The sequence below is a fragment of the Tupaia chinensis genome, unplaced genomic scaffold, assembly GCF_000334495.1.
Source record: "Tupaia chinensis unplaced genomic scaffold, TupChi_1.0 Scaffold147038_1, whole genome shotgun sequence".
NCBI classification, from domain to species: Eukaryota; Metazoa; Chordata; class Mammalia; order Scandentia; family Tupaiidae; genus Tupaia; species Tupaia belangeri.
In genome coordinates, this window is record NW_006206889.1 from 2,823,856 (window position 1) to 2,834,360 (window position 10,505).

The 10,505-nt window shown below is 46.0% G+C and overlaps 1 protein-coding gene across 1 annotated transcript; it reads right to left on the minus strand.

Annotated features, from left to right (window-relative positions):
• Positions 1-6: 6 nt before the first annotated feature.
• Positions 7-6,700, minus strand: LOC102500875 (small ubiquitin-related modifier 3; the record flags this gene model as incomplete). Its single annotated transcript, XM_014584530.1, is given in 3 exon segments — positions 7-643; positions 3,394-3,465; positions 6,572-6,700. Coding segments are annotated over 3 exon segments (294 nt in total), but the record flags the coding sequence as incomplete, so codon positions are not given.
• Between the last annotated feature and the right edge of the window lie 3,805 nt (positions 6,701-10,505).

Genomic DNA, 10,505 nt, shown 5'->3' on the forward strand with positions numbered 1-10,505 from the left:
GTGTTTTCCACCTTTTAGAAGCAGCCCAATATTTTCCCTTCAACTTTAATATATGCTGACAAAGCTGAAGTTTGCAACACTCAGCAAGTTAAGAACATGCCAACAATGAAGAGTAAGTGAAATTCTGCCTCCTATCCCCACCAGGCCCCCACACTTGTCCAACAGATACCCCCACCACAGTGCCCATAAGCACTCTACATGACTGGATGGTGGTGGGAGGGCAGTTGCAACTCACAACTAAAGGCCAACATTCAGGCCACAGGTTTGAAAATATTGAAAATGAGGGGAAACCAAAAACTGAAACAAAACAAACCCAAAAAACCTCATGACTCCTGTTACCTGAACAAAGATAATAATTCTGATTGGCCCAATTTAAGTTGTGGATTCGTCCCTGCAGATAGTTTAGAGTTGCACTCGAAGTACATGGAAGAGGAGAATCGTTTCTGTGAACGTCCTCATGCTGCCGTAGACTCCTTGGCGATTGGTATGGTCACGTGTTCACTATGCGACAGCATGTGCAAGGACGATGACATGGGGTGGGGACAGCCCTCTATGGGCTGTGTACCAACAGGCAGCTGGTCTCCCGTGCTCCCCCGGTCTGCTGCTGGAAGACGTCAATGGTGTCCTCATCCTCCATCTCCAGCTGTCACAGCCATCCCAATGTGGTGAGCGGGAGAGGAGAAGGAAGTGTGTTAGTTTTCTCTTCATCAGAGGAAGCAAGCATGTTCATCAGTACAATTTCCTTGAATTGCTTCCCTTATACTAGAGACCACCTGCCACACCTTGCTCCTGTCTGCCCCTTGTGGATATATAAGGCTCTTTTCTTAGTCAGTAAGCCTCCCAAAATGAATCTCACAAAAGATTAAAAGCTAAGGACTTTGATAGAAAAATAGGGTCCAAAAAATACATTTAAAAAGGCCAGCAGGTGGCATAATGGTTATAGGCACTAGATTCCACATGGCTGACTTCACCGTTCACATCCTGGACCCAGTGGTTTAAAAACCATGCCAGGGGACCAGCAGTTAGCGTAATGGCTATGTCACTAAACTCCCATGTAGTTCACTGTGGTTTGAGTCCAGGACCCAGAGAATTAAACTCATGCCGGGTGCATGCACGTCCATGTCCAAGATCCCAAGAGGAGAATGGAGAATGGATTGCGGTGTGACCATCCCCCCTGGAGGGTGATATCTCACTCTGTCTCTGTCTTTCTGGCTAGCACACACCCTATAGCAAAAACCTTTCAAAAAAAAAAAAAAAACATGCCAGGCACATGTACATGCATGGCCAAATCCCTAGAAGAGACTAAAGGAGAAGGGACTGAGGTGTGGCCAGCTGGGTCACAAAGGAAGGGATCCATGAAGGAAGGGATTCACTGAAGGAAGGGATATGTGATGGAAGGGATCCTCTGCTGGCTTTTCCCTTCTTTTTTCCCCTCCCCTCATCAAAGACCAAGGCAGAGAGAGTACAAATGTTTCCTGTTTGCTTCTCTTCTTGTGATATAGCAGACATAAAAGTGTCTACCCTGATCTTTTTGAACAAAAGAAAGCTTCTGCCAATTCACAGAGACCACTGAGGCTGAAAGCAGTAACATGTCTCTTACTCTGCTATAGATGCCACCTGATAGCCACCAAAAGACTGGAGGGAGACTACCAAGCTAGTGCCCATCCCCCGAGGCAGTGTTCTCTCTGACCCTCTGTCGACATACTGCAGCTCCTAGTCCAAGCACCCTTAACTCCTTGAAAACTTCCCCCCTAATGCTTTGTTCACAGTAGCCATCTTCTCTCAAGAGTCCTCGCAGAGCTGACCATGCTGTCGTAGCAGTGATTTCCTAACGTGGCTAGAAATTAAATACCTAGTGCACAAATATTTTCAATATTTATTAAATACTGAAAATTAAATATACTTTGCAAAAATATTTTTATATTTTCACACTGCACCTGTTTTTCATAACCTTGAAGGTATAGTATTATCTCCCCTTTATACAAGACAAAGCTGAGACTCCAAGAAGTTATAGGACTTGATCACATGGTCTGAAGTAGACAAATGCTAAGAGCTGTAACTTGAACTTAAGTTAAAAGAATTTATATTTTGGGACCAGCAGTTAGTGTAATGGCTATGTCGCTGGACTCCCACGTAGTCGACCGCTGTTCGCGTCCGGGACCCGGTGGCTTAAAACTCACACCAGGCATGTGCGCATTGTGTGCCCAAGATCCCGAGAGGAGAACGGAGAAGGGATTGCGGCGTGGCCATCCCCCTTGGGGGGGTGATTTCTCGCTTTCTGTCTCTCTGTCTATCTCTGTCTGTCTGGCGAGTGCACACGCCCTATAGCAAAAACCTCTCCAAAAAAAAATAATAATAAATAAGAATTTATATTTTCAGTTCAAACTCTTCACCATATCATGGGCTAGAACATGATGTGTCCAGTTTTCACATTTCTGTGTGTGGCTCTAAGAAAAATTAACCCATGGCCAGCAGGTGGCGCAGTGGTAAGGTGCTGGACTCCTACATGGCCCACAATAGTTCAAGTCCCAGGTGTGGCAGCTTGCTTTCTTTTTCCCTTTCTCCCTCTCTCTCTCCCTGGTCAAATTAAAAATAATAATAATAATAATGATGAAATAAATAATTCTTAAAAAAAAGAAAGAAAATCTAATCATGCTGGCTGATGATAAGGCATAACAGTAAGTTATTTCCACTCACATCATTTGTACAAAATGTTTAGAAGGCATAAGGATTAAGCTAAACATTTAGTCGCAGCTATTATAAATTCAGTGTCCAGACAGCTGGCGAAAGGGCTCTGGACTCGTGCTTTTCATGCCTGGCCTTGGCTGGGGGGTCTTGAGATGACTATGTCTCCTGTGAAAGACCCTGACCCAGGTCATGAGCACAGGCCCTGGAACCCAGGCTCCCACCTCCAAACAGTGAGGATGATGTCTCACAAAGTATAGTGTTCTCATGTGAAAAATTTTAAGTTCATAATTTTAAAATCAAGTAATCTAACAACTAAAGTTGTTTTTAAAAATGTAAAGTATTTTGGGAACTGGCAGTTAGCGTAATGGCTATGTCGCTGGACTCCCACCTAGTCGACCGCGGTTCGTGTCCTGGACCTGGTGGCTTAAAACTCACGCCGGGCGAAGATCCCGAGAGGAGAATGGAGGAGAAGGGATTGCGGCGTGACCATCCCCCCTGGGGGGTGATTTCTCGCTTTCTGTCTCTATGTCTCTCTCTGTCTGTCTGGCGAGCGTACGCGCCCTACAGTGAAAATCTCTCCAAAAAAAAAAAAAGTAAGGTATTCTGTGTGAGCACCAGTCAATAATTTTAAAGAGGTGTATTACAAGTCACAATTAAATGCAAATCAGAACTAGCTCTTGAGCACATACAAAGCTGCTGTCATACCTGTGCTGGAGTGTCTGTTTCATTAATTGGTTGCCCATCAAACCTGAATCTAATTTGTCTCATCGATAAACCCTGAAAAGAAAAAGTAATTACCATTAAGTATTTCCAGATAACACAGCTTAATTTAAAAAATCAAATGTTTATATCAAAACATGAGAATTCTAAATATACAGATTTATGACCTGGTGAGCAGAATACTGGTCAGTGGGCTATGATCTATTTCTGTGTGGCCCCAATACCAGTGTTTTCAGAAACCACTTTTTAACACCTTTATGCCCTGGTACCCTCACTTGCCTTGGCACCAACAGCTCCCCCCTTTAAGAAGTTCTCAGATGGGACCAGCAGTTAGTATAATGGCTATGTTGCTGGACTCCCACGTAGTCAACCACAGTTCAAGTCCCAGACACGGCAGCTTGAACTCATGCTGGGCGTGTGTACGTGTGTGCCCAAGATCCTGAGAGGAGAAGGGACTGTAGCATGGCTATTCCCCCTGGGGGGTGATTTCTCACTTTCTGTCTCTCTGTCTCTCTACTGCCTTTCTGGCAAGCGCACACGCCCTATAGCAAAAACCTCTCCAATAAAAAAAAAAAGTTCTCAAAGAAAAATAGGTTAGGTGACAATGACGAGTATGACAGGGAGACATAATACCAGCAGCAGTCATGATTTGGGTGGGTGACAAGACACAGAGCTTTGCTGGGTTGGGGGACCATCTACTAGGCAGAGATGCAGACAACTGCTTCAAAATTCATATCCAGACCCCCAGATCAGGGCCTTTCAGCCCTCCAAAGCCAGCCACTGCCTCTCCGAAGGCAGTGCATAAGAATTCTACTTTCTGAGAGGGCAGGGTGGACTCAGTCCTGGGCTCAGGACAAGCTGTCCAGAAGCAGGCGCCCTGAGTCCCTCTCCTCTCTAGTTGTGCTTCCAGGACACAGTCAGTCTACCCGAGCATCAGAGCCACTTGGGGGCTACAGTAGCTGGGAGGAACTTCCCAGCACTCCTAATCCTGGGAGGTGATCCCACACTAATATGTGGTCCCTTGTTGACATACCAACCCAAGGACAGGGTGCTGCTCATAGTTTTTTAGTGCCTCATTTTTAAATCTGAGCAGTTATCAAAGAGGAGACATTTAGGGAAAGACTCAGATATGTGAGTGTTTAAACCAAAGAAGTAATAAAGGAACACAGATGAGACAGGAAAAGGAAGGAAACAGAAGAACATTTAAACCCATACACACATGCACACACACATACATATGCACACATGCAAACACACCTGTACATATATACACATACATACACACATACTTCAAGTTCTTTGGAAAGTTTAAAAAAAAATAGTAATACTAAATATCAGGAACACAGCAAGCTGCTGAGAAACAAGGAAGAATGAAGGAACAAAGATGAAGAACTTTTAGGAATTAAAAATGACAAAAATACAAATATTCATATAAATTTAAAAGATGAAATTTAGAAAACTTCTCCGTAAGGATACCAACAGCAATAACAGAACTCAAAACAAAATGGGAGAACCAATTTTCAAAATGAAAATGCTCAAGGCAGTTAGCTCAAGAGCAACAGGAACTCCCCAAAAGTGGGGCAAGACCGGTGACAGAGATGAGCACAGAACCAAGACAGGTACTTCCTGAATCTAGGAACAGGCTTTGGGACTGAAAGGGCCCATAACGTACTAGAATGATACGTGCTAAGACTACCTACTCCAAAACACATGACAGTGACATTTTAAAATACCAGAACACAGCCCCAAACACTTTGAGAAAAAAGCCATGCCACATGAAAGGACAAAAACCAGACATCACTGAACTCTTCACACAGGCACAGAAAACTAAAAGATAAGGCGACAGCTTCCAGGAGAGAAAACATCTCAGCTGGAATATTACAGCAGCCAAGTGTGCAGGAGTGAGGGTATGGAAAGCAAAAGTCATTTTCTGATGTGCAATGTCTCAAAGATGCTGTATTCTACATGATCTTTCTGACAAGATACCTGAGGACACACGTCATCAAAAAAGGAGATTAATCCAGAAAATACAAGGGATGGAGCTGAAGGAAGTTTCTAGAATGGTTCTGACAGGAGGCTCCAGATGACAGCTATGTGGCTCATCAGCCCAAACTGCACAATCAAGCCATGGCCTGGAAGTCAAGAAGACTCAGAAATTTGGGGAGGAATGGGGGGGGGGTATCCACTTGCCAAAGGTGAGTCCACTTGAACATTAATAAGAACAAAATAAACTAATGGCTAAAGCTCAAGCCATGTACCCAGGAACCACAGTGACACCACCAACCACAACCAGACCTGCCCAAATCAGCTGGTTGCTACTAGAGGATATAGAGAATCAGTGCATTCTGAAAACTGCTAAAAAATGGAATCAGGACGAGCAGTTGGCGCAATGGCTATGTCGCTGGACTCCCGTGTGGTTGACCACGGTTCGAGTCCTGGACCCAGTGGCTTAAATTCACGTTGGGTACGTGTGCGTGAGTGTCCAAGACCCTGAGAGGAGAATGGAGGAGAAGGGATTGCAGTGTGGCCATCCCCCCTTAGGGATGATTTCTCGCTTTCTGTCTCTCTTTCTGGCGAGCACATGCACCCTATAGCAAAAACCTCTCCAAAAAATAAAATAAATTTTAAAAATGGAAAAGGATCATGCATTCCTAAACAAACTGGAAAACAAACTGTCATGCAGAAGAAGTAACAGAACTGCATTGGGAAACATCATTTTCCAATGCCAAAGGCATCAACAGAACTAAACATTGATCCCCAAAGCTATCAGCACCAGAGAAGCCAGTAGCCACTCTGTACCTCCCGACAGAAGTATGCACACTGTCCATCAGGTTGTCCCATCAGGAAAAAAATCCACACTAAACTTTGATCAAGTCTTGAGATCCACCAGTCAATTTATAGGAATACAGGGAAACACCTTACAGGACACCCAGGGCTACATCCAGCAAGACTTAACCCGAAGGCAAGCTCACAAAACCAAACAGAGGTGCACTGTATCTGTTGAAGACGAAGCATGATGACCCTAGAGGGAAAGCATGTCCAGTGACATATCTGAGTCCTGCTGGGACACCTATGCTCCCAGGGTGCCTGGGAATCTGTGCTAAGTGGGCTCTCAGGAAGACCGTGGAGCCTCCTGTCTGTGCCAGCTGAAGCAGGGCCGCACCTGCCTCTCGCAGTAGGCCTTCATCAGCTTGCTCAATGGGGTGTGCCTCTTGATCTTAAATTGCACCACAGAGCCGTCCTGCCCGGCCACCTTCAGGTTGATGTGGTCGTTCTCTGTCTTCACTCCCTCCTGCAAGAGAAGAAAACTGGGCCTCAAAACTGCATCTCAAAATAACCTCAATTTTTAACAGGCAAGACTTTAAATAATTCTTGTTTTTTTTTTTTTTTAAGTCACTAACCAACCTAATTCTTAAAATTCTCCAGCAATCCAGAGTCCCTCATATGATTATTTTATTTTTAGACAACTTATTTTTAACTTCTCTTGTTAAGTATCCACATGTGAGAAAATGCAATGCAAATCTACCGAGTCCTCATGGATGGTAATTCAAAAGAAAAAAATCTGTTTAATAAATCTAGAAGAAATCCAAGAAAATCCATCTGTTTTAAATTTATTTTTAGGAGCCTAGTAAAACACATATCTATAGGTTACGTGTAATTATATGTCACTGGTAAAATGAAACAAAAACATAAAAAAACATTCATAGCTAAGAGTAATACCACAGCTAAGAGTGTACAAAGGGATTTTGTGGGAAACCAGTTTCAGGCAAGAGCTTTACCACAGAAACGGCTGGGGTCTCCTTATGCTGCCCTAAAACCAGCAAATGTGAGCATAGGCACCATTTATGTAGTAGTCGATTACAATCCTACCTGAACAGCAGTAATACACAGTATCTTATTCTTACATAATTCATAGAATATGCAAAGTAGCTGAGCAGTAGCTAATCAGGGTTTCTTGTTGCCTGGAAACACATTTTGAATTGATACAAAACTTTACATTGAGCCAGCTTTAGGGCAGCTCAGTATGTAAAGTATGTGAGGTCTTTGGATCACTTCCCAATCTGCAGACATGCCTTGCCCAAGGCATGTGCCACCTCCACAGCTTATGTCACCTCAGTCACCAGCACTCTGGGAGTCCTTCACTGCTGAACAAAACAAAGAGGTTAACCCCTCTGAATCTATCAGAAAATAGCTGGGATGGCAGTCTACAGTGCCATCTGTACCTTTCACCAGCAAGATGCAGGTGCTCAGCTTTTTCTTGACATCATTTGATGGTACAGACCTAAGGAGCTAATCCCCTAGGAAGCTAAGGGCTCAAAGCAGCCTGCATTCCTTTATTTCAGCTTCTCCTTTCCTTCCCCGAGATGCCCTCAATCTCTTGCCAGGAGTCCTGTCACAGCTATGCTTTAGCAAGGGGGTGGGTGTAAGAAGCTGGCCGCTGGACAGGCCACTGGGCTGCACCCACGCTCAATTCTTGGAGACCCTGGGTGGGGATGTAGCTCTGTCCAGGGAGGAGTTGCCTGAGAAGTGGCCCCGGATGGAAGGCTCCAGCAGCAGGCAGCCTGAAGGTATCTTTCCTGGGCATTTCCCCATCCACTCCCACTCTTGGGATGCCTGCCCAGAGAGCTTGGGCTCCCTCTATAGAATGTGGACTCCAGCATGGGGCACATCAAGCAATTGGGGTGGGGGGGAGACTACTCCAATGACTTGGTGGAACCAGGGATCCCTCTAGGAGCTGCCCCTCCATTGCCCAGAGTCAGGATGCCTCAGCTTCTTTGACAAAAATCATGTGGGTGGTTCAAAACAAACATGCATGGGCCAGGACATGGAACAAACAGAAACGCAGGACACTGGCTACAGCCAGGGCAGAAGCAGGCAGCAAGGAGACACTGGGAGGGCTGGTGCAAAGCAGGGGACAGAGGGACACCCTGGTGAGACCCGGGTGAGATTCTCATAAGCATGTGAATTTGAGTTTAAAAAATACATATTAGGGGACCAGCAGATGGCACAAGGGTTACATTGCTGGACTCAACCACAGTTGGAGTCCCTGATGTGAATGGCGGCTTAACACTCAGGCGTGTGTGCATGTATGCCCAAAACCCCAAGAGGAGACTGGAGAAGGGACTATGACATGGGCATCTCCCCTGGTGGGTGATTTCTCACTTTCTGTCTCTCTGTCACTATTGCAAAAAACTCTTAAAAAAAAAAAAAATTGGGTCATGACACATTTTTGCATAGAACAGGAAAATAGATCATGACTTTTCCAACAACCTAAATGTGTGTGTGTGTGTGTGTGTGTGTGTTTGTGTATAAAAAGATGAATATATATAAATATATGAATATACACACACACACACACACACACATATATATATATATATATGAAACTCTAACACGCAACGCATCAATCCACTACAGTCAACCATCAGCCTTAGCTCTCTAGGAGAGACTCCCCGACCAACCCACCACACTTTCTCCATGACCATGTTGACCTGAGAGTCCTATGACCTCCCCTTCCACTTCCACCCAGGCTGAAGATGCTGCTGATCTCAGCCAGTTTCTCAAGGCATCAAGGGCACAGAACCAAGAACTGGGTATGTTTAGTCATTTTAGGAGTAAATAAACACGGGACTGGGGCCAGTAGGTAGGTGGTTAAGGTGTTGGACTCCTACACCGCCAATCACAGTTCAAGTCCTGGACCTGGTGGCTTAAAAATCATAATGGGCATGTGTGCCTAAGATCCCAGGAGGAGAGAAGGGATTGCAGCATGGCTATCCCTCCTAGGGCCAGGGGAGAGGGGTGATTTCTCACTTTTCCTCTCTCTCTCTCCAGAGCATATGTGATGGCAGAAAAGAGAAGATTAAAAAAATCCCACAGGACCAACAGGTGGTATGGTGGTTATGGTTCTGGACTCCCACAGGGCAGACCACAGTTGCAAGTCCCAGACCTGATGGCTTGAAAAGCATACCAGGCACAGGTGCATGCCCTAAATCCTGAGAGAAGAGTGAAAAAAAAGGGATTATGGTATGGCTATCCCCCCCCGGGGGGGGGGGTAGGGGGTGATTTCTCACTATCCCTGTCTATCCACACACATATGCTTTATGGCAAAAAACCTAAAAAAATGTTTTTTTAATTTTTAAATCAATCAAAACAAGTTGATTGGGCCCAGGTGGTGACACAACTGGACCCACATGAAACATTCCTGAGTTCAGGTCCTGGGCCTTCCTGTGCCCACATCGTAGGCTAGCTGTGGGGCTGCCTCTCTGCTTTGTCTCTTGATCTCTGTCATAGAAGAAAAAAACTTAAAAAAATACAAGTTTATTCAACAGAATTCCACATGGGTAAAGACAGACCCCAACACCACCAGCGAGAACTTAAGATAAGTTGGTTTGTCTTTTTTTGAGAGGTTTTTGCTATAGGGCGCCTGCCCTCTCCAGAAAGACAGAGACAGAAAGCAAGAAATCACCCCCCTCCCCAAGGGAGGATGGCCAGGCTGCAATCCCTTCTCCATTCTCCTCTCGGGATCTTGGGCACACACGCAGCACAAGCACCCGACGTGAGTTTAAGCCACCGGGTCGGGACTCAAACTGCGGTCCACTACATGGGAGTTCAGTGACATAGCCATTATGCTAACTGCTGGTCCCAAGATAAGTCAATTTTATTGAGTTAACACAACCACGGACCTTCCCCAGCACCCCCGTGCCTGAGGGAATGGCATGCTCCCCAACACCGGTAACAGGGAGTGACACCTCAGGACCACGATGGTCGGTGGTGGGCGCAACCCACGACTGCAACGGACAGTAAAGGATGACAATGCTAGTAGCCAACAGGTGAGGTTCATCGGAACGCACCCAAGGGCGGCCCTGGCCGCTTCCTTCCGCGCTGCCTGGGCGAACCACAATCCGGAGAGAGGAGGGACTGAGGAGGAGCCCGCTAAGACTCCTCTGGGACGCCACGGAGAACAGACCCACCCTCCAAGCGCCAGCCCAAAGGACCAAGGCGGGCGCGCCGGGGGAGCGCGGTGTGGGCGGTGGCTAGGCTCAGCAAGGGCGGGGCGAGTCTCACGGGCGGAGCCTGGGCGGGGCGTGCCTGGGGGC